This window comes from Canis aureus, chromosome 26, assembly GCF_053574225.1.
Source record: "Canis aureus isolate CA01 chromosome 26, VMU_Caureus_v.1.0, whole genome shotgun sequence".
NCBI lineage: Eukaryota > Metazoa > Chordata > Mammalia > Carnivora > Canidae > Canis > Canis aureus.
Genome location: NC_135636.1, coordinates 52,652,986 through 52,675,224, shown reverse-complemented (window position 1 = coordinate 52,675,224; position 22,239 = coordinate 52,652,986). Strand labels below are relative to the sequence as shown.

The window sequence follows — 22,239 nt, the reverse complement described above, 5'->3', positions numbered from 1 at the left end:
CCCCTCCGCGGCCCCCGTGCGACCATAGCCCCGCCCCTCCGCGGCCCCGCCCCCTCCGCGGCCCCGCCCCCTCCGCGGCCCCGCCCCCTCCGCGGCCCCCGTGCGACCATAGCACCGCCCCTCCCGCGGCCACGCCCCCTCCCGCGACCCCCTTGAGCCCGTAGCCACGCCCCCGTAGCCACGCCCCCCTGCGGCCCCGCCCCCTCCCGCGGCCCCGCCCCGCCCGCACCTGCTCGGGCCCCAAACACGTCCAGGCCGTCGGGGCGCGGCTGTCGCGTGCGGGGGCTGCAGGGCCGCCCTGGGCCCCATCCGGCCCGAAGCCCGGCCGCGGCGACGCCGGGGGCATGGAGCCCTTCCTCAGGAAGCGGCTGACCTTCCTGTCCTTCTTCTGGGACAAGATCTGGCCGGTGGCGGCGCCGGACGACGGGCTCCCCGGGCTCCCCGAGCGCACGGCGGACTTCAGCGCGCGGGGCGCGGGGGAGCTGAGCGTCTGCCGCGGGGACCGGCCGTGCGCCCTCAGGGAGGACGGCGACTACCTCTTGGCGCGCAGGCTCTCGGGCCCGCCCAGCCCCGGGCCGGTACCGCTCAGCCACCTGGCCAGGGCCGCCCCGGAGCCCGAGCCGGAGCCGGAGCCGGAGCCAGAGCCGCTCCCGGACCGCCCGTGAGTAGCACCGCGCCCTGGGGGCAGGGGAGGCACAGGCTTGGGGCCAGCATCGGCTCCTTCCTTCCTTCCCTCCACCGACCCGCCCCCGTGTGCCCGGGACCCTGCGGCCTTCCCACCAGGCGGAGCAAGCACGGGGTTGTCCTGGTTCCTGGACGCCGGGAGGGAACGCGGGGATGGCCCCGGCAGGAGCGGTCGGCCGGCAGGGCGGGGGCCAGACACCGGGGCCAGCCAGGCCCTCCTGCTGTCACATGGGGATTCAGCGCTGGCCCTGAGCGCACCCTGGGGCCTCTCGTGCCGCCTTGGCCGAGCGTCGCTGCCGGCAGGGCAGGGGCTAGGGTCCTGGGCGCAGCTGCGGGTGAGACGCCGTTGACACGCCGGCCCTGTGGTCCTGGAGCTCCCGATGAGGACCTAGGTGAGCAGGAGGCCATCCGCAGGCCGTGAGGGCGTGGGGGTGACCTGCTGAGCTGAGAGGTGCGCTCACCTGCCCCCTCCCTGGACTGTAGGCGCCAGGACTCTCCCTGCTGCACTGGGCCAGGCATGGAGCGGACAGGGCCCTCCCAGAGGGGGGCACGCGGGGGGGGGTCAAGCCCCCACCCCCAGCACGCCCAGGAGCCCTGGGGCCGGCGAAGTCTGCAGGCGGGGGCGGGCTGGCGGACACCCGGCTGTTGGCTCGCTAGTCTGCGATCGTGGAGGGAATCGTGCAGGGCGGGGGTTCTCCCACGGGCTTGGGGAGGACGTGACCTTCAGCCCAGACTTAGGGTCTGCAGCTCGGGGAGCTCCTGGCACAGCCACTTGCCAGCTCCGGCTGGGTGGACATCGTGCCCCTCCCTGCCTCTCCCCTGGGTGCAGAGGGTCTGCCTGGATGTCGTGGCCACGGCAAGACCTGCTGTCTAGACAGATGAGACCCCGCTGGGGGGCACGGGGAGCGGGCTGGCGATGCCAGCGTGCATGGAGGTGATGGCCGGGTGAGAAAAGACCAGAAGCTGGTGAATAGCCAGCAGGGCCAGGCCCAGCTGCCCGGACTTCCCCCCAACACTGGCCTCTTGTCTGTGTCCAGCTGGGCTGGCCTGGGCCCCTCACGTCCTCTGCCAACCAGCGTTGGGGTTCAGCCTCGCTCAGGCCACGTCCAGTTTCCCAGGGGCCCTGGGCCTCCCCACCGTGTCCTGGGGTATTTGCATGTGCCACGGCAAGGCCTGGGTCACAGGGAGGCACCTTCTGAGGGGGCTCCAGGTGTCCCTACCCCGCGCCCGCCTACTGGCAGCCTCCGATGGGGAGGGGCGCACAGACCCTCTGCTTGCGGAGCTGCTCTTAGCAGAGGCTGCGGGGCTGGGGGGCACCGGGGCTGGGAGCGGGTGCCGGGAGGAAGCCGTAATGACTGTTTGCCTGGGCCCAGGATGAAAGGGCTGCCCACACTCGTGGTGTCATTCGCTGCAGACACCTGGTCGTCTGTCCCCAGGGCCAGGCAGGCTGGGCAGGGGGAGGACCCTCAACCAGTCTCCTGTCAGCCACTGTCCTGCCCCAGAGACTTCCCGAGGACTCAGCTCCAGGGGCGAGCTGGGGATAGGGACACCCGTGCCTCTGCTCCCTGGCGCTGCTGTCCCGGGCAGTCCCTGCGGCCCTTCCTAGGCGGGAAGCCGTCCTGGCCGGTGGGCCCCATGGGGCTGGGCATGCCCATGACTGACCACCTGGTCCATTCACAGGGGACACCCTGCTTGTGTCGACTTACTAGGCATCAGGCTTTGGGTCCTGAAGCCCCAAGGAGGGGTCAGAGCCACCCTGTGGCCCCTAGAACCCTGTGTCCCCCTTTAGGGTGGAAGAGGGCCGTGCTCATGGCTGTCCCTGAGGACGGGGTCCCCAGAATCCCTGGGAAGCAGGAGGTCCCAGGATGGGAAGCTGGGCAGGCGATGTGGGGGGGCGGGGCAGGAGCATTTCCATTTTCCTTCCCAGAACGAGGACCCAGGGATCCGCACCTGCTGTGACTCAGGTGGACTGCAACCCAGATGGGGTGTCCGATGGGGAAGCCCCGGGCACCCTCAGCGTGCTCGGCTTCATGGGGGCAGCGTGTCTGCGTGGGCTGAGGGCAAGGGCTGGCCTGCACCAGGGGACCCTCAGGGGCGGACCTGGGGTGCCTCCCGCCTGACCTCCAGCTCTGGAGGGAGCTTCTGTGGGCCCCACCTGTCGGCCATGCGGGGCAGGCGGGCCATGCCCGTCCAGGGGCTTCGGAGCCTCGTGCTGCAGTCGGGCCCCGGCGGACCCCGGCCCCAGTAGGGCTCGGCAGTCGGGGCTCGGCAGGTCAGCCCCCGGCCGGGGCCGCCGTCATTCTGTGAGCCCGGCTAACGGGGAATCTGTCGGGCCGCACTGTCCTCCTGTCCCCTCCCCGGTGACTCCACAGGCGGGCACTGCGGGGAGGGCGATGCAGACCCTGCCCCGGGACCCCCGGCCGGTCCCCGAGAGCCAGCGGCAGTCGCGCTCCTAGGGGCGTGGGGGCAGGGGCCGCGGGGGCCGGGCCTGGCGCTGACGCTTCTGCCCCGGCAGCTGGTACTTCAGCGGCATCAGCCGCGCCCGCGCACAGCAGCTGCTCCTGTCTCCCGCCAACGCGCCCGGGGCCTTCCTCGTTCGGCCCAGCGAGAGCAGCCACGGGGACTACTCGCTCTCAGGTACGCGGCGGGCCCCTGGGGTCCCCAGGCCGGGCTGCCCCACGGCAGGCCAGGCCCGCTCGCCCCACCCCACCTGCCTCCATCCACGCGCTGCCTGTCGGGGGGGGGCACCCTGGGCTCGCGGCCCCCCGCGGCCCACGCCCGCAGCTGCCCACGCCCCCTCCTTTTCCGCGAGGCTCCAGGCGTCTGCGGGGCGCAGGGAAGGCTGGGCCGCCACCCGGCCGGGGTGGAGGGAGTGGGCGGCCCGCACACGGCCTTCACCTGTGCCCACTGCAGTCCGGGCCCAGGCCAAGGTTCGCCACTACCGCATCTCCGCGGCCGCCGACGGTCTCTACCTGCAGAAGGGCCGGCTCTTCCCCAGCCTGGAGGAGCTGCTCGCCTACTACGCGGCCAACTGGAAGCTGATCCGGAACCCGCTGCTGCAGCCCTGTGTGGCCCAGGTGGGCCGGTGCCCCGCACCTCCTGCCCCGGCGCCCGGCCCACGTCAGGGCAGCGAGCAAGGCCACAGGCCCAGGCCTGTCCGCGAGCAGGACCAGGAGCCAGAAAGGCCTGGGAGCCCCGGGGGCCCGGCTGTGCCTCCACGCTCCAGCCAGGCCCTGCCTGGGCTGGCTCTGCCCCACGTGCGTGGCGTCGCCATCTCTGGGGACTCCCGGGGCTGCGGCGCAGGAGCCCTGGAGGCCCCACTCCCACACCCGGCTGTGCAGGGGGCGCGAGGGCTGGGGCAAGTCTGGGGAGGGGGCGCGGCCGTGGCCCGGGCGGAAGCCGTAGGAGGGACGCCGGGGGCCCTGCGCTGGAGCAGCTGCGCGCTGGCGGCGCCGGACGAGCCATCGTGCCCGGGCCGGGCGGCAATCCCGTTCCTCTGGTTTCTAATGACAGGCCTGGCAGGGCGGTAACGAGTGTCCGTGGGTGGGTGTCCACCTCCAGCAGGTGCCACTGAGGGCCAGGTCAGGGCCCGGCGCTCCGGGAGAAACCGTCCTTTGTTTCCAGGGAGCGGCAGGCGGAGGCTCGGGGTGCCCCCCGCCCCCTCAGAAGCTCCCCCAGCAGGACGAGTGGGAGCGGCCTCGCTCAGAGTTTGCCCTGCGGAGGAAGCTGGGAGAAGGCCACTTCGGGGAGGTGTGGGAAGGCCTGTGGCTTGGCTCCACGCCGGTGGCCGTCAAGGTCATTAAATCAGGTGGGTGAGGCCCTCTGCCCCCGCGAGCCCCGGGGCGGCCACAGGCTGCTGTGGGCGGGTGCGGCAGCGGTGCCCCCTCCCGCAGCCTACATGAAGCTGGCGGACCTCGCCAAGGAGATCCAGACACTCAAGAGCCTGAGGCACGAGCGTCTCATCCGGCTGCACGCCGTGTGCTCGGCCGGCGAGCCCGTGTACATCGTCACCGAGCTCATGCGCAAGGGCAACCTGCAGGCCTTCCTGGGCGGTGAGTGGCTGCCCCGGCCCACCCGCCAGCAGCCTCGGGGCACCCGGGCGTCCACGCGCAGCCCAGACCGCCGGGCCCCTTCCCGGCACGGCCTTGGGCGGTGCACCAGGTGCGGCCGTCGGAGGCCCAGAGGGGTGGCGGGCTCCGGCCAGCGGTGGGTTCGGGCGTCGGGCCAGTCCTGTGCCTTGTGGGGGCCCCGTCAGAGCACGGCGGGCCCAGGCTGAGCTGAGCGCAGCCCCGGGCGGCTCCCTGGTGTCTGGTTGCTCCTGGGGGCGCAGGCCAGGTCGCCAGGGAGCAGCCCCCCGGGGGTCACCGTGCAGCACGGTGCCTGCTGTCCCCCCTTAGGGGCGGGGACCCGAGGCACAGAGAGAGGCATGGTGTGCACACCCGGCCCCTGACGGCGGCCTTGCTCGCAGGCCCCGAGGGACGGGCCCTGGGCCTGCCCGTCCTGCTGAGCTTTGCGTGCCAGGTGGCTGAGGGCATGAGCTACCTGGAGGAGCGGCGCATCGTGCACCGGGACCTGGCGGCCAGGAACGTGCTTGTGGGTGACAACCTGGCCTGCAAGGTGGCCGACTTCGGCCTGGCCCGGCTGCTCAAGGTCAGTCCAGGTGGGGACCACCGACCCCGCGGTGGCTGGGGGGAGGGCGTCGCTCCGCCGCCCACCCACCGCTCGTGCCCCCTCGCCCAGGAGGACATCTACTCCCCAAGCAGTGGCTGCAAGATCCCTGTCAAGTGGACGGCGCCCGAGGCAGCCAACTATCGCATCTACTCCCCGAAGTCGGACGTCTGGTCCTTCGGGGTCCTGCTCTACGAGGTCTTCACCCACGGCCAGTGTCCCTACGAAGGTGGGCTGCGAGGGGGTCTGAGGGAGGAGGCGCCCCTGCCCTGGCGGCCGCTGGCGCGGAAGGGCGCCGAGCCTCCGGGGCGGGATCTGGAGAGCCGGGCGGCGTCCACGGCGACCCCGGGGGAGGAGAGGCCGCCCGCCAGCCCCTCTCACCGCCTCCGCAGGGCTGAGCAACCACGAGGCCCTGCAGCAGGTGACTCGAGGCTACCGGCTGCCGCGGCCCGCCGCCTGCCCGGCCGAGGTCTACACGCTCATGCTGGAGTGCTGGAAGGGCAGCCCCGCGCGGCGGCCGGCCTTCGCCACGCTGCAGGACAGGCTGAGCGCGGCCCACGGGCGCCTCTGCCCTGCTCACACGTGACCCGCGGCGCCGGGCATGGGGCTGGGGCCGGGCGTCCCTGCGTGGCCTGTGCCCGCGGACAGTATTGGCTGAACGCATCCGGGGTGCCGGCGGCCTGAAACCGCCCCTGGCCGTGGGCCTCGCACCCTGACACACCCTGGCGTGCACGCGTGTGCACGAGGAAGGCAGACGCCCGCTCACACAGGAGGGGCTGAGGTCCTCGGCCGGCGTGACCTGGTGTCCCTGGAGAGGGAAGGTCCCCGCGTGGGCGTCCAGGGGCTGCCGGGCTGGTTCTGGCCCACAGAGGAGCCCTGCTCCTGGACCCTTCGCGCCCTCTTCCCGACTTTCTGCAGAGTCCCCCTGTGGCCCGTGCTGGGCTCCCAGGCAGACCCCGGGCACAGGGCACACTGGCCCCCCGGGCACAGAGACCGGTGCTCAAGGCAGCACCCTATAAACATACGTGGACTCAGACACACGCACAGACACGCATTCCGCGTGGGCCGCGACCCCCAGAACCACAGCGGGAGTGGGAGCTGGTTGGTCACAGCAGGAGAGCCCACCCTGTGGCCCAGGGCATCCTGGTGCCCAGATCAGGGGACCCTGTTCCCAGGGTGCTGGCCCCCGGCAGGCCCGAGACTCCCTGAGGCTGCGACCCAAGTGGGGGACATCAGGCCGGGTGGCTGCCCCGGGTGGGAGACCCTTAGATGGGGCAAAGGTCAGGCAGGCAGGGTGTCCGCCTCGGTGCTGGGGGCGCTGGGAGCCGGCCTGGCTGTGCAGGGTCGGGCGGGGGCGCGGCTGGATGCCGTGGGGTTCAGGCCGCTGGCAACAACCGGCTCCTGGGAAGGCAGCAGTGGGCGTCCGGGCGGGCCTGCCCCACCTGGGCTGATCTCCCGCCGGTGGGGACGTCCGGGTGACACACGCGGTGCTGCTTCTCACTCCCCCGCCCGCTCCAGTCACCATGAGATGGTGTCCAGGTCCTCGCCCCCCGCGACCCCCGTGATGGCAACCGCGCCCGCAGAGGGCCCGGGGGACGGGAGGGGAGAGGCAGGCAAAGCCGCCCCTGCTTCTTGGGCCTCCGTGCAGTTCGGCCTGCTCTGTACCCTCCCCCCATCACAGGCCCTGCCCGAGGGCGGGCACAGGGTCACCGGGACCCCAGAGCGGGCACAGACGCCTCGCAGGGCTGGGGAGGGTGCCGAGGTCACCGCAGGCCAGGGCAGCACGGAGGGAGGGGGCAGGCACTGGCCGGCCAGGCTGGGGCCAGCACCCCCCACCTCGGGAGGGTTTGGCCTGCAGCCCTGGGACCCCTGGGTCCTGCCCTGGAGGGTGGGGGGCCTCCGGGTGAGACAAAGGAGCCGGTGCGGGTGGAGCCGGCCGGGCAGTGGCCTCTGAGGGAAGGAACGTGCTGGGCTCGGAGCCGTGCGTGGGGGTCGCGGCGCACTCCTGGCGTGTCACCAGCCACAAGCCGAATGGGTTCGGTGCTCCGGGGCCTCGGGCTGGCCTGGGCGGGGGGCCCTCCGTCCTCAGTACCCTCCTGCCTCCCGGGGTCGCCCACGGAGATCCCGGGAGGTGTGCGCTGAGCGACTCACCGAGGTGCCGGGACGGGTCCCCAGGGCACAGGGGACCGGAGCAGAGTGCCCAGGATTGGGGGTGGATGCGCAGAGGGGGCACCCCCCCCCGCCCCGCGCCGCCTGCTGCTGAACTTCCCGAGCAATACACGTTCCTCTTGATCCGCAACCGGACTGAGCCGCGGTGACTCCGCTCCCAGGACCATGTCGGGCAGGCATCACCTGCGCCTCCCCAGCCCTGGGCCTCAGCCATCTTCGCGCCGACCCCAGGGCGCCCCGGCCGCCCCAGCCCCCTCGGTGGGTGGTGGTGGCCGGGAGCCCCCAGGGCAGGGAGCGGACGGCAGCGCCCACCTGGGCCTCAGGCAGTGGAGACCTCGCCGTCCCTCCTGCCCCACTGGTCCGGAGCCCCCCCAGGTTGGGCCGGGGTGACCTCCCACGGGCCCTGTCCTTCCCCCTCCCCCTCCCGCCTCACTCCCACCTGAGCCCCCACGGCTGGCCGGGACCCCAGGAAGGGCCCAAGCGGCTGAGGCCCGGCTGCGTGGCCACGTGGTAGACACGCTTCCCGGAGCAGGTGGGCATGACGGTTGCCCAGGCGGACCCGGCCTCAGCGGGGGGGAGAGGGGGGGTGCAGGCGAGAGCTGCTGGGCCGGCGGGGGGCAGCCCTGGGTGCCGGGGAACCCAGGGAGAGGCCACCTGGTGGCTGCAGGTGGGGCCGCCTCCGCACAGGGGAGCAGGCCGGCTCCCGGCCTGGGAGGGGACGGCCGCGAGGCCAGGAGGCCAGTCCTGCTGCACCGGCCATGGGATTCCGGGCCAGGCCCACCCGGGGCCCCAGTACGTGGGCCTCTGGGACTTCCAGGCCCCACACGGACGAGGAGCTGAGTTTCCGGGCGGGGGACCTGCTCCGCGTGGAAGGAGGAGGACTGTGGGGGGCCGTGCTGCTGGATGCGGCCAGCGGGGCCTGGGCCAGGGCTACGTGCCCCACAGCTACCTGGCTGGGAAGGGGACGGTAGAGTCTGAGCCGTGAGTGTCCCCGTGGCCCTGCTGGGTCACCCCAAGGGGCCCCCCTCCCGCAGCCCTCAGGACAGTGTGTATTGCCCAGTGGCTGGGTCCTGGGGAGGGTCGAGGTGCGGGGCTGCTCCTGGGGGACACGCGACTCCACCTCCTGTGCCTCCTGTTGGGCTGGATGCCCCCGCCTGGTCCCGGGAGGGCGGAGTAGGTTTGGGCATGTGACATCTGGGGACAGGGGGCTGCAGGGGCACGCGGCCCCTCCTCTGGGCTCCCCCACAGTCACTTCATGGTGCCAGGACCCAGAGAGGACACAGGGGGTCCACCATGGGCTCCCGGATGGCCAGCCGAGGGCTGGGGTCTGCGTAGGGGTCCGGGGCAGGGACTAGGCCTTTTGGGGAGCGAAGCTTCACTCACCTTCCAAAGAGCCAAAACCAGACGCGTGACCGACTTGGAGCAGGACGGCCGATGCGACAGGCCTGTCTGGGTGCAGGGGCTCCCGGACGTGGTGGTTGCCCCACGGCCCGTGGGAGCACAGGGAGCGCAGGCCACCCTGGGCAGCCTGGCAGAGCCGTGTGCACGGCGCCCCACACTGCTCCCCTGAGCTCGGGGCCGAGAGCCGGCCTGAGGGGCTCTGTGCCTGCCTCCTGTGACCCGGGAGCTGCTGGGGCCCGGGCGAGGGGTCCTCCTCCTGCAGGGAGACCGGCAGTGCCATCGGACACAGCACGCTCTCACAAGGCAGGGTCCCGTGACAGCGACAGGGCAGAGCTGGCCACTGCTGGTGCAAAGGCCCTGAGGTCCCCACAACCTAGTGCATTTGAAAAGCAGGAAGGAGGAGGGTGGTCGGAGAGGTGAGCAAATGAGATTCAGGGTGTGTTAACGATCAGGGCGGGCGTGGGGCCGGGGCCCGGGGTGGGGGCTCCTGTTCATGACGCCTGAAGGAACAGGGACCAAGGGCAGAGCTGGGCAGCCACGCCCGGTGGTCCAGGGCTGGTCCTGCCCCGTGCCGGCGCGTGTGGGCGCCCGTGGGCCCGTGTGCGTGAGCACCCGCTGAGCCTGGCCACGCGGCTGCCGAAGCCCAGACCCCGGGGTCCCACTCATGTCCGTGGGATGGGAGTGGCTCTGACCCCACAGGTGGCACACCCTGGGCCCTGGGCAGGGGGCAGCGGTGCCTGCAGCCCTTCTGGGTCACTGCGGCCTTTCCTGGGGTCCAGCCCGGCCCCGTGGCACATCCGGGGTCTCCGAAGGGCAGAGAAGTGGCCGTTGGGCAGGGACGGGATCATGGGGGCTGTGGGTCGGGGAGTCGGGGCGCAGCTGGGAGGATGTGGGGTCAGCAGCCCCGGACCGCCCCGCCCCGGCCCAGGTGGCTCGGCCGCATCTCGTGCTCCGAAGCGCCGCACCGGCTGCAGGCCGAGGACACCCCGGGCGCCTCCCTGGTCGGGGCAGCGAAAAGCCGGGCGCCGACTACGTTCTCTCGGGTACGGCCTCCGCGACCCTTGGTGCCAGCCCGTGGCCCCCCGCGGGACTCAGGGTCCCCCCACCTGGCCCGCCCCCTCGGTCTGTGTGTCCGCCCAGACTCCCCCAGGGCGGCTAGTTCCTGGGGCCCCGGATGCGAGCGCCTCCGTCCCCTGCAGTGCGGGACAGGCGGGCCGTGCGGCCACGTCCTCCCGCGGGCTGCCCGAGCTCCCGGAGCATCACCGGACCCGGAGTCTGTCCCACGGCCCGCGGCTGACCGTGCCCTGCTGGAAGGTAGGCCACCCGCTGCCCCCCACCCACCCCCGTGCACGGCCCTCGGCGTGGGGGCAGGCGGCGGGGGTGGGATGTGCCTTCCCCCGGGCCAGGGAGGGGCCGGTTGTGCTCCCGCCCCGCCCCGTGTCCCCTGTCCTGTGTCCCTCCAGGCCGGGGCAGCCTGGGGACAGGGCGGCTAGCTGAGTCTTGTGTGAGTGGCCGCGGCTGAGGTCACTAGCCTGCGGGGGCCCTGAGGGTGTCTGCGGCGCCCGGGAAGCCTGGCCACAGGCCGGACCCTGTGTTGCTCTACATTTGAGGGCAGAGAGGGGCCCCCGTCCTGGGGTCAGAGGGGGGCATCCCTGAGGGTGGACTGGGGGGAGCACCCCTGGCCTGTGTCCCTGCTGTCCCTCCAGCTCGAGCCCAAGCCCCTGCCCCACGTGAAGGCTGGGAGAGGCCGCGGGGGGAGTTCACGCTCTGCAGGAAGCTGGGGTCCGGCTACCCCGGGGAGGTCCTCGAGGGGCTCTGGAAAGACCAGGTCCGCGTGGCTATCACGGTGATTGCTCGAGGCGAGTGGGGCCTCGCGGAGGGGGCGGGCGGCCCAGCCAGCCCGGGTGTCACGGCCTGCGCGCAGCACCCACGGCAGGGTCCTCTGGCGTCCTTTCGATGTATGTGCTATTGCCTAAATGCACTTATTTAAGAAAGCAATTTTAAATTCTTAATGTAAACGGAAAGCCATTAAAGTGAGTAGACCCCTAGAAACCTGCCGAGTCCTCTAAAATCTCCTTTCAACTCACGAGGTCCGGATCCCCTTCAGGAGCCAGGGGCTCGCGGGAACACACGTGGGGGATGTTCCGCTTTGCATGTGGCCTGGGCGGGCGTGGGCCGCGTGGAGCAGCCGTGACGCCTGGGGCGGGGGGGGGGGGATGGCAGGGCCGGGGCCGCAGCCACCCAGGCCTCCTGCCCCCACAGGTGACCTCCTACACCAGCACACGTTCCAGGCGGAGGTCCAGGCCATGAAGAAGCTCCGACACAAGCACGCCCTGGCACCGTAGGCCGTGGCATCCGGGGGGACCCCGTGTACATCGTCACGGAGCTCATGCCCAAGGGGAGCCTTCTGGAGCTGCTGCGGGGTGAGCGGGCTGGCGGGCGGCACCCGGGCTTCCTCTCTGGGGTCCTAGTGACCCGTGCTCGCTGGAGGGCGTGGGAGACGTGCAGAGAAACCCCTCGTGGCCCCGTGCCAGGCACAGGCCTCCAGCACGCCCTTCTGGCTTCCGGACACGCAGCCCGGGTCCTCACTGCTGTTCTGGAAGGCGCTGGCCCTTCCTCCGGGGTGTGTGCACGGGCACTTGCCCATGTGCACACGAGTCACAGCCCTCGCCCTCTGGGACCTCATTTAGCACACACAGCACACACGGCCGCTGCCCGTTAGAGATGCGAGTCGACGCGGGTGTGCCGCAGGACGGGCGGCGTCCACACGCGCGTGTGCCTGCCCAGACTGTAGCACCAGGGACGCTGGGTGTCAGGCGCGCAGCGTTCCCACGGGCCCACGACCACGTGCACCAGTGGAGCCGCCTTGCGCGTTCGCCGGCGCTGAGCCTCCACGAGGTCCTCAGCCGTGTCAGCGCTGCTGTGACGGACGCCCCGGTCCTTACGCCGCTCAGTTCCTATCACTTTAGTGTCCATTCCCGGAAAGGAAACTGGGGGGACGGCGACGGGGTGTGTACAGTCCGTGCCTGCGCCCGGACCCAGACCCGGCTTCCAGGAGGGCTGCGACAGGTCCACTGGTCCCATTTTTGCATCAGGCCCTGCCTCTGCAGCCGGGTCCCCGAGCCCCTGACCGCGGCTCCTGCCCCTGCAGACGCCCACGAGGAAGCCCTGCCCTCTCGGAGCTGGTGGGCCTCGCGTCACAGGTGGCCGAGGGCACGTGCTGCTGCAGTCGCAGCACTACACCCACCGGGACCTGGCCGCCGGAGCGCCCCCGTGGGGCCACACGACATCTGCAAGCCGGGGACTTCGGGCGCCAGGCTCACCAAGGTAGGCGGCCGCGGCGGGTGTCCGGTGCCTGCAGCCGGGGTGTCGGGCGCGGGGGGCCGCCCAGCCTCGGGGAGGCCGCGGGCGCAGGAAGCTGCGAGGGGACAGGCAGGCCCCCCCCGGCCCGGGCAGCCCGGCCTCCCAGGCCCATCCGCGGACCCCCTCCACGCGGTTTAGCCCCGAGCCCCGCGCACACTCAGCAGCTCTACAAACAGCCGCGACACCGGGCGCCTGACAGGGCCTCCGGCCCACGCCCCTCAGAGCCAAGTTCCCGAGCCCTTGAAAGCCACGAACGTGCGCGGCCGCTCCGAGCGGTCACCACGGCCTCCCGCGCTGGCCGCGCTCCCGGCTCCGATGTCCCCGCTGACGGCCGGCGTCCAGGGCCTCGGCTCCCGGGCTGCCGTCTGGACGCCGCGGCTCCGTGCTCGGCGCGAGCGGGTGCTGCCGGGAAGCCCGTCTCCTCGCCCACCCGGTGGCCGGCAGCAGGCAGGACAGGCGGTCGCACGGCCTTCCCGTGCCCAGCCCGCCGGGGGCAGCCCTGTGAGCCCGCGATGTGAACACCTCGCCCGCCTCCCGGCGCCCCCAGGGCCCGTGTCCAAGCGCCTCCCTCTGGGGGCACCTGCGCCCGATCCGGTTGCAGGAGGATGTGTACCTCTCCCAGGACCGCCCCCGACGCCCCCTCCCCAGCGCTTTACTCCATCGGATCTGACGCCTGGTCCTTCGGGATTCTCCTCCACAAGATTTTGAGCAGGGGGCAGGTGCCTTATTCGGGTACTGGGCCCCCAACAGGGTCCCTGACGGGGGTGGGGGGTGGGGCAGGAGGGTGCCATCACCTGGACCCGGCGCGTGCACCAGCCAGCCCTCCGGGGGTGTTAGGACTGTGTGCAGGGGTGCAGCGGGCGGGAGCTTGGCCCAGGGTTTCCCGCCAGGGCAGCAGATGGCAGTGTGGCTTCCTAGGGGGGAGGGGAGGGGAGGTGGGCGCCAGCTGCCGGCCCCCGCAGCCCCTCTCGCTGCCCCCCCACAGGCATGTCCAACCACGAGGCCTTCCTGAGGGTGGACTCGGGCTACCGTGGGCCCTGCCCCCCCGAGTGCCCACCCACCGCACACAAGCTGATGCTCTCGTGCTGGCACAGGGACCCCGAGCAGAGGCCCTGCTTCAAAGCCCTGCGGGAGAGGCTCTCCTGTGTCACCAGGTACGAGGACCCGCTCTGAACGACCCCCTCCTGCTGCACCGTGGAGGCAGCTGGCCCAGGACCCGGGGAGAGGGGCCGGGTGCCACCCTGGGCCTCAGATCAGGAGTACGGGCAGAGGAAGGTGCTAACACGCTCCTCGGGCCACGGGCCCACCCTGTCCCGGCGCAGTGGAGGCGTGGCCCCTGCTGTCCTCCTGAGGCTCTTGGACGGTGCCGCAGCTCTCCACAGCCAACGCCAATTCCAGAACCCTCCAGCGCCTGGTTACCCTCCTTCCTAAAGGGCCCAGGGCTCACCCTGTGCCATGTGGCCCAAGCCTCCTCCTGACTGGGGGGGGAGGGACAGAGACTTCCCAGGACGGACTGTTGGCTCATGGGGCTCTGCTGTCTGCCAGCCGGGGCTGGGCGCCGTCCCTGCCTTCCTGCCATGGCAATCAGCAGCTGGAGGGCCTCATCTGGACACAGCCCGAGCAGCTCTCAGGCGACCCTCTGGGGCCCCTATCCCACCCTGGGTCCATCTGATGAGGTGGGGATGGCCTCCCTAGCCAGCCTCCTGCCTGGACAGAGCAGACAGGACGGGGCTGCAGCCCCAGGGAACCGCAGGCTCTGCCCACACCTGCGATTGCTGGTGCGCAGCTATTTATAGCCCACTACGGGGAAGAGGGGCAGGAGCGCAGCCAGCAGAGCCCCTGACCTCCCTCCCGAGGCTGCCCTCTCCTGACCAGCACAGCCGGGCCAATCTGCGCTGGCCGCTGCGGTGTGTGGGCACTGCTTGTGCACCGGCCCGCCCGCCCAGGAGGACACGAGCACAGGCTCCCCAGGTCCCTGGTTGGAGCTGGTCCACAGCTGGGTCACCTGTGAGGAATGGGACACCCCTTTACCCCCTTGCCACTCAGCGTTAGTTTTGGCTCCCTGTACCCAGGACGTGTCCCACAACGGCCTAGAAGAGGCACCACCGTTATAGGAAGGCTCCTGGAGACAGTCTGGCCCTGTTCCCTCCCTGCAGTCACGAGCGGGGGGCAGGGGCACAGCTCCCTCTAGCCCAGGGCCCTGAGGGGAGGCTCCCTGTCCAACTCCTGAGCCTGCTCTCCCCGGCTCCCACCCCCTCAGCTGCCAAGGCCCCACACTTGTGGAAGCAGCTTGCCGGCCTGAGCCTGGGCCCGACCTGGCAGGGGGCTCCCCAGCGAGGGGCCCGGGGACGGCCCAGGGAGCAAGGCCAGCTCCTCGCCCCCGCCAGGAAGTGAGGCTGAGAAGGGTCTGGTGACTTCAACCCCAGGCCCGGGGGCACACGGCTCACAGCTCACGCACACCACCAGGGCCACTGGCTGCTTGGAGTTTATTTTCCACTTGGTGCAAGGCACACAGTTCCAGGGTGTCGGGAAGGCTCGCGTGCGGCTTGGGCAGTAAAGAGTGGGATTCTCTCAACTTCCTTTTTGGTGTTGTGCTATTTTGATACAAAAGAACCCAACAGCTTGTGCTCGCTGCAGCCTGCCTGGTCCATAGGGCAGGGCGGGAGGGGAGGGGAGGGGAGGGGAGGGAAGGGGAGGGGAGGGGAGGGAGGGGGTGAGCCAGGCCCCCCGACGAGCCGGGCGCCTCGGAAGCCTCGGAAGCCTCGGAAGCCTCGGAAGCGGTGCTGGCGCTCAGGACGGCGGCCCGGGGTCGGCTTGGCCAGGCTGGCGCCCGGGCTGCTTCCTCGCGGCTCGCAGGGCCGAGTCGCCGGTGCCGGCGCCGCCGGAGGCCTGGGGAGGCTGCGGGCTGGGGGAGAGCCTGGCTCAGAGGCGCCCGCCCGCCCCCCGCCCGCCCGCGCCCGGCCGAGCACTCACCGCGCCGGCGACTGCAGCACGGTGGCCGTGGACGCGAGCGCGGACCTCCCGGAGAAGAAGCCGGCCCACCAGGGGCCCGCGGCGGCCGTGGGGGGCCTGCCCTCGCCGGGGCGCTGCGGGGCGGCCTCCCCCGCGCAGTCGGCGCCGCCGCACGCGCTGTTACCGGACGCGGAGCCCAGGCGGCCTGCGGGGGGGGCCGGGTCAGCCTGCGCAGCGCCGCGCCGCGCCGGGCCGGGCCGCACGGGGCGGGGGCGAGGCCGTACTCACGCCGGTAGTAGTCGTGCGTGGCCACGAGCGAGCCGCCGGACGGGATGGCCGCCATGACGCCGCCGCCGCCGCCCGCGCCGGGCCCCGGAGCTCCCGGACGGCCGCCCCGCCCCCACCTCGGCGGCGCCCCCTCGCGGACCTCGGCGCGCGGGCACAGGTGGCGGGGACGGGGGCGCCGGGCCACGGACGCCGCGGGCACCGGAGACCGCGACGGCCGCGCCGCCTGCGCATGCGCGGGCGCACCCGCTGGGCTCGCGCCCCGGACGGAGGGTGCCCCGCCCCCGACCCGCGAGGCCCCGCCCCCGACCCGCGAGGCCCCGCCCCTCTGAGGCCCCGCCCCCGTCCCGCATGGCCCCCGCCTCCGTCCTGAGCCCCGTCCCTCTCTGAGGCCCCACCCCCGTCCGTGAGCCCCGCCCCTCTCTGAGGCCCCGCCCCCGTCCCGCGAGGCCCCGCCTCCGTCGGTGAGCCCCGTCCCTCTCTGAGGCCCCACCCCCGCCCGTGAGCCCCGCCCCTCTCTGAGGCCCCGCCTCCGTCCTGAGCCCCGTCCCTCTCTGAGGCCCCGCCCCCGTCCCGCATGGCCCCCGCCTCCGTCCTGAGCCCCGTCCCTCTCTGAGGCCACACCTCCGTCGGTGAGCCCCGCCCCTCCCGGAGGCCCCGCCCCGTTCGTGGGCCACGCCCCTCTCCGAGGCCCCGCCCCTGTCCCGCGAGGCCCCGCCTCCGTCCGTGAGCCCCGCCCCCTTTCGAGGCCCCACCCCCGTTCGTGAGCCCCTCCCCTCTTCGGGGCCACGCCCCCGTCCATGAGCTCCGCCCCTTTCGAGGCCCCACCCCAGTTCGTGAGCCCCGCCCCGTTCGTGGGCCCCGCCCCTCTCCGAGGCCCCGCCCCCGTCCTTGAGCTCCGCCCCCTTTCGAGGCCCCGCCCCTGCCGAGCCCCTCCCTGCGAGGCCTGGGTCCCAGCCCGCTGGCTCTGGGGGAAGTCCAGCCCCAAGGCTCCGTCCCTGGGGAGGCCTGGCCTGGGATTAGGGTGGTTAAATGACCCTCCTACCCGGTCCTGGAGCAGAGCTCTCCCGGCCTAAAGGAGGCCTCTCCCCCATCCCACAGCAGGGCTTGTCCACCTTCCTGAACCCTAGCAGTCCTCTGGGATCCAGGACCCCAGGTGGTCCAACCTGTCTCCACCTCTCCCACCCTTTGGAGGTGGTGGGGGCGCAGGGCCGTGGCCTCCTCTCATGGGGCCTTCTCTGGGGATAGGGCCCATCCCACTCTCCTTGGGGCCAGACTGGGGCGTGGCTCTGCATGCTCAGCCCTCTGAGCAGGCCCCAGCAGCATAGCCTCCCCACAGCCGTGGGCACCGGGTGCTCCCCAGGGGTACTGTGTGTGTCGGGCCCTGCAGCTGGACCTGTGGTGGGCACAGCCCTTCAGGACATCAAAGTAGGTGCCCGTCCCCGTGCGGGTGTCTCGGGAGCTGACTCCCTGGCGGCCAGCACAGCGCTGGCCTTCCCACAAGGCACAGGGTGCAGGAGAGGGTGGCAGTGGAGGGCCGCAGGGGCAGGGAGGCTCGTGTGCACGGTGGCCATGTGGGGATGCCTCCCCTAGCTGGAAGCACAGGCCCCCTGCTTGGGGCAAGCCCAGAATGTTCCCCTGCAGTGAGGGGGCCTCAGCACACCCTGCTGTGTCAGGAGGAGGCCTCTCCTGTTGTGGACATTCAGCCCTCCCCAGCCCCCGCGCCGGCCTCCCTCTGTGCAGGGGGCCAAGTTCTGCGCTCGGTATTCCTGGCCCTGGCCGGGCAGGCTCTGGAGGAGTGCGTGGGGCTTCAGGGAACAGCCCCGAGGAAGATCTCATGACCCTTTCCGCTGGGCCCGCCACATCTTCAACACCCCCCCCCCCCCCCCCCGCCCAGGACCCCTCCAGGATTCCTGGGCCTCACTCAGCAGACAGGAGGTCGAGGCCTCAGGAAGGGAGGGGCCTGGCAGCCGCTGGAGAGGACCCCCTGTCTGGCTGGGTGGGGGTCACGGCTGCAGACTTTCCGACCATGCCCCGGCTTGGGCAGCAGTGTGGCCCAGGGCACCGTGGGGGAGCGGCAGGCTGGGTAAGGCTCACTGCTTCTCCACCTCCTTCATCTCTTCCCCGTGGACCAGTCCCCTGCTGCCAGTCCCCTGCTGGCCCACGGGGAAGAGGACAGGTCCAGGGGCTGTCAGCAGGGGGTCAGCCGGCTCATACACGCAAGGGGCACAACACTGCCAGGCCTGTGCATCGGGGCGGGTAAGGAAGCTCCTGCTCTCTGCGGGCTGTGCCCAGAGGGTGACAGGTGCTGTGGCAGCCCCAGGGCGGGAGGCGCACAGGCCCAGGCCCCAGGAGCCCTGGGGAGCAGCGGGCGAGATGGGCCCACCGGCAGGGTACCCGCTCCCCCTGAAGCCTGGGCCCTGCCCCCCGGGAGGCCCTGACACCGCCGCAGCCCGCACCTGCTCCCCTCGGTACCCAGGCCCGGGGCTCCCAGGGGCTCCTCGTGTCGGGCCCAGGCCTGGGCTCCTGCGGGCAGAGGCTTCTGGGAGGAGGGCAGAGGGGCCAGGCTGGGGCCTAACACCCCTGCTCCAGAACCTCCATCAGAGGGGCAGGAGCTTCGGGCGCTCACGGGAGACGCGAGGCGAGTTCTCAGGCCAGGCCTCTCCCTAGGCTGGAGCTGGGACGTCCCGTGTTCTCTTCCACGTCCCAGAGCGTGTCACACAGCCACGTGGCAATGCTCCGTCTGCTTTGATGAGGTCTGGTGGCTCTCGCGTGGTCTCTCTAGCTGCAGCCTCCAGGCCCTTCCTCACCCTGTTGGGGCCATGGGACACCCCACCCTGCCCGGGTGCAGGCACGTGCTGGTGGGGACTCTGGGCCGAGCACCCTGCAGGGCTGAGGGCCAGGCCAGCCGTGCCCGGGGTCACCCTGCGGTAGGCCGGGTCGGGGAGCCTGGGCAGGCAGGGCACATGGCCTCGACCTGGCTGCGGCCACCTCCCCATGGGGCTGCCTCCCGTCGAGGTGTCACAGGCCAGGTCCTCGCGAGTGGTGGCTGGAGTCGCGGGGTGCGCGCTGGGGGGGGGCTGGGGGGCGGAGCAGTGGGGCCTGTGCGGCGCTGGAATGAGAGGTTCTGTGAGGGGTGGCTGGTTGGCAGGGCCTTTGCCCCCAGCGCGCTCGGCCAGCACGGCTGCCGGGGGACCGGGTCCCGAGGCCTGGGGGCTGGCGGCGGGGGCTGTGCGCTGACCACCCCCAGGCAGGGGCCTTCCCTGGAGGACTCCGATGCCCGTCCCCGCAGGCCACCCTCCGGCCACCTGCAGGCCGCCTGCCACAACCCACCGCCTCCCCAACCTCGCTGGCGTCCTCAGGAACAGAAAATCCGAAAGGGGGCGGTTTTCCTTGAAACTGTAAACAAGGGGGCCCCCGGGTGGCTCAGTGGCTGCACATCTGCCTTCGGCCCAGGCCGTGACCCCGGGGTCTCGGGATCGAGTCCCACGTCGGGCTCCCGGGATCGAGTCCCACGTCGGGCTCCCTGCATGGAGCCTGCTTCTCCCTCTGCCTGTGTCCCTGCCTCTCTGTGTCTCTCATGAATAAATAAATAAAATATTTTTAAAAAATAAAAAATAAATCAAAGGTTGCTGCTAGAGGGCCTGGCTTGTCACTCCGGCCGCAGGTGTTTGGGGTAAGGGAAGAGCAGGGCTGGGGCTCTCGGGGCTCAGGCTGCTCCTGGAGAAGGAGGCCCCCGGGGACCACAGCAGCCCAGCCCTGCCCCCCACCTTTGGGTCAGAGGTCTCCTTCCCCAGACCGCAGCTCTGTGGGCTTCCCTAGCAGGAGCTGGTGCCTCTGTAGGTGATGTCCCCCTCCGCAGGAGGAGGTAACGCTCCAGACTATGGGGGGCACTTCCTGCGGCCTGATGATGCCCTGGGGGCGGGACCGCAGCCCTTCCCATCATCTTACCTGTGGAATGGAAAGAGCCCGACTCACGGGCTATTTTGAGGTTAAAGATGCTTCACGTAAATGCTTAGACCAGTACCGAGCACGTAGCAGGTGCTCAGCGAAAGGCATGAGCTTTATTAACAGCGCTTTTCACTGCTGGAAATTAACCTAATTTGTTTACTAGGTGGTTAAGTAAAATTTGCAGGAGGGGGGTGCCCGGGGGGGGCTTAGTGGTTGAGCATCTGTCTTTGGCTCAGGGTGTCACCCCGGGGTCCCAGGATCGAGTCCCACGTCGGGCTCCCTGCGTGGAGCCTGCTTCTCCCTCTGCCTATGTCTCTCTCTCTGTGTCTCTCATGAATAAATAAATAAAATCTTTAAAACATTTAATAAATATATTTGATGAAAGGGTGAATTGAGTAATAAAAGATATTACAGATGAAGGAGTGAGGAGGTCAACATTCTCTCCAAAACGCAAATGTAAACCTGGAAAAAAAAAATGTCAGAAACAGCCATTTTAGTGTTCTGAAATTCAACCCAAGGCACACAACAAACTGGAAAGGGTTCATTCATCAAAAATACCGAACTTTAGGATAAAATCCAAAATTACTCAGCATAAAAGCACCAGGAAAAGCGCAGTTGGTGCGGGAAACCACAGCAAACCCCGAGACACTGAGACGTCGAGATGCTGGACGATGTGACAAAGGCCATAGGGCAGCTGTCGCAGGATCGGAGCCGCGGGCACTCGTGAGCACCCGTATCGAGTGATGGGGAAGGAGCTTTGGCAAAACCCAGCATCCGCTCACGGCAACTACCCAGCAGACGGGGAATAGAGGAGAGGGTGTGCGATGGATCGTGGAGCAGCGATGGAGAACTTAGGGCCGGCGCGGCCAGCCTTGTGCACGACGGAGAAGGACCGCGTCTTTGCCCCGGGACTAGGGACTGTCCACTGCCGCCGCCGCCGGTATCCTGCACCTGCTGGACGCGTCAGCCGGCACAAGGCCAGAAAGAGAAACAAAAGACACACGGACCGGCCACGAGGAGTGAAAGCATCCCTGTCCACTGGTGGCATGACGGCCTGTCATCAAGGACCCCACAAAAAAGCTGAGTGAACAAGCGTGGTGAGCAGGAGGCGGCGTTAGTCCCCTTCCACGGGCCGCTGACGACTGGAAGCAGATGCGTAGACACGGCCATCTATAAGGTGCGTCCCGGCCATGAGACACTTAGGTTTAAACCTGGCAAAACTTAGGTGCCAAACATAAAATGCCAACAACAGAAGCCAAGGAAGATGAGGGAAACAGAGGCTGAGCCCAGCGCACACGTCCAGCCCTGCGCCCGGCGCAGGCCAGGGACGACGGCAGCAAGGTTTCAGAGGAGAGACGAGCAGTCCCCGAGCTATGTGACAGACACACGAGGCATCAGCACTAGGACGTTTTTGGAAAAGAAGAATGTGCAGGAATCACAGCCCCCAAATTGGGGTGACATGCCTGTAACAGAGGAGCCGGCATCGTGCCACCGTGACCCCGGTCCAACGCGTTGGCCGCCGCCCCCAGGAGGCCCTGTGCTCACGCAGTGGTGCCTCCCTGGGCGCCTCCTCGCCCTGTGGCCAGGAGTCTGCCTTCTGCGTCCGTGGGCTCGGCCCGCGTGGGGGCTCCTGGGTCCGGCTTCCTTCCCTCTGCCGGGCGATGGGGCTCACGCACACTGCAGCGTGGCACCCGACGTCCCCTTTTCCAGAAAGATCGCCGTTGGTGTAAAGGACACGCCACAGAAGCGACGCCCCCGACTGTTGCTCAGCGTGCGGCCCGGCGGCGTTGGGAGAGCCCTCACTGCCGCCTGCTCCCGGCGCTTTCATCCCGTGGAACTGGGACTCTGTCCCCATTAACAGCCCCGGCACCCCTGTGTCCCCCGACGTTGTCCCCGCCACCTCCTGCGGGTGCAGCGCCGCCGCCCGTCTTTGGCTCCACTCTCACCCTCGGGGTAGAGCTCGTCCTCGTCTGAAGGTCACGTTGTTGACAGGAGACCTTTCTTGTGCTTTCACGGACGTTTGTCGCGATAAACATCCTCCTCGGCCCCATTTTTGGTGCGTGGCCTATGCCGCGGACGCCGTCATCCTTCCCCACCTTCCGCCAGGTCTTGCCGCCGTCCCCCCTCCGAGCCGTGTCGTCCGGTTTCCGTAGACCCGCAGGTGCTCCAGCGTGACCTGTTTCGGGCGCCCACCTTCAGCCTCTTGTGAGTCCAGAGGTGGCTTCACGCGAACAGCTTCCAACACCCTCCGAGACCCGGTCTATGCCCGACATCCGGTCCGTGCGGGAGGCCCACGCGGGTGTCCGGCGGGTGCTGCTGGGTGGCGGGTCCCGCATGCGCCTTCCACCTGCCTGGTCTGCAGCGTGAAGTCCTCGGCTTCCCTCCTTTGCTTCTGTCCGTCCGTCCGGGCGGCCTGCTCGTCGTCAGGGTGGGACTGACGTCTCCGACTGTCGCTGCAGAAACGTCTGTGGGTTTGCGTCCTGCATCTCGCTGACCCGTCACCACGCACAGCGACAATGACGTTGACTATCTTTTCCCGCACCTCTCGACCATCTGCAGGTCTTCTTTTGGATAAGTGTTTATTCAGATCCTTTGCCCTTTTTTATTTTATTTTATTTTATTTTATTTTATTTTATTTTATTTTATTTTATTTTATTTTTTTCTTTGCCCGTTTTTAAATTGACTTGTGGCCCGTGCGTCATGACGTCCTGATAGTTCCTCATACATTCGGGATACTAGACCCCGGTCCAGCGTGATTTGTAAATG

At 70.0% G+C, this 22,239-nt stretch overlaps 3 protein-coding genes across 5 annotated transcripts; 2 read left to right on the top strand and 1 right to left on the bottom strand.

Annotated features, from left to right (window-relative positions):
* Positions 1–280: 280 nt before the first annotated feature.
* On the top strand, positions 281–5,938 carry SRMS (src-related kinase lacking C-terminal regulatory tyrosine and N-terminal myristylation sites). The gene is made up of 8 exons (XM_077873933.1): positions 281–661; positions 3,200–3,321; positions 3,598–3,761; positions 4,309–4,492; positions 4,578–4,736; positions 5,153–5,334; positions 5,425–5,581; positions 5,745–5,938. The coding sequence occupies exons 1-8, from the start codon at positions 345–347 to the stop codon at positions 5,936–5,938; spliced, it is 1,479 nt and encodes a 492-aa protein (XP_077730059.1). The 5' UTR covers positions 281–344.
* A 2,121-nt stretch (positions 5,939–8,059) lies between these two features.
* Positions 8,060–14,864, top strand: PTK6 (protein tyrosine kinase 6). The gene is given in 19 exon segments (XM_077874064.1): positions 8,060–8,341; positions 8,343–8,439; positions 8,442–8,502; positions 8,914–9,062; positions 9,532–9,921; positions 9,924–10,018; positions 10,132–10,236; positions 10,629–10,650; positions 10,653–10,781; positions 11,185–11,277; positions 11,280–11,345; positions 12,074–12,094; positions 12,097–12,141; positions 12,144–12,179; positions 12,182–12,249; positions 12,887–12,909; positions 12,911–13,017; positions 13,271–13,439; positions 13,608–14,864. Coding segments are annotated over 19 exon segments (2,067 nt in total). The 3' UTR covers positions 13,717–14,864.
* Positions 10,813–15,743, bottom strand: PPDPF (pancreatic progenitor cell differentiation and proliferation factor). 3 transcript variants are annotated; one of them, XR_013365633.1, is made up of 4 exons: positions 15,526–15,743; positions 15,259–15,442; positions 15,008–15,190; positions 14,755–14,876 (listed from the first exon to the last, which is right to left on the bottom strand). XR_013365633.1 is itself a non-coding variant. In XM_077873938.1 (4 exons), exons 1-3 carry the CDS (start codon positions 15,578–15,580, stop codon positions 15,076–15,078), a joined length of 354 nt encoding a protein of 117 aa, XP_077730064.1. In that variant the 5' UTR covers positions 15,581–15,743; the 3' UTR covers positions 14,755–14,879; positions 15,029–15,075. The 3 variants fall into 3 exon arrangements, 2 of the variants coding, with proteins under 2 accessions (XP_077730063.1, XP_077730064.1); XM_077873938.1 differs by having other exon boundaries at positions 14,755–14,879; positions 15,029–15,190; XM_077873937.1 differs by lacking the exon at positions 15,008–15,190 and having other exon boundaries at positions 10,813–14,879.
* Between the last annotated feature and the right edge of the window lie 6,496 nt (positions 15,744–22,239).

Coding starts and splice junctions, on each gene's coding strand:
- PPDPF (XM_077873937.1), bottom strand. CDS start 15,580: ATGGCGGCCATCCCGTCCGGCGGCTCGCTCGTGGCCACGCACGACTAC. Junction 15,443..15,525: donor CACGCACGACTACTACCGGC/GTGAGTACGGCC, acceptor CCCCCCCCGCAG/GCCGCCTGGGCTCCGCGTCC. Junction 14,880..15,258: donor GTGCTGCAGTCGCCGGCGCG/GTGAGTGCTCGG, acceptor GTATCAAAATAG/CACAACACCAAAAAGGAAGT.
- SRMS (XM_077873933.1), top strand. CDS start 345: ATGGAGCCCTTCCTCAGGAAGCGGCTGACCTTCCTGTCCTTCTTCTGG. Junction 3,762..4,308: donor TGCAGCCCTGTGTGGCCCAG/GTGGGCCGGTGC, acceptor CTTTGTTTCCAG/GGAGCGGCAGGCGGAGGCTC. Junction 4,737..5,152: donor CCTGCAGGCCTTCCTGGGCG/GTGAGTGGCTGC, acceptor CCTTGCTCGCAG/GCCCCGAGGGACGGGCCCTG.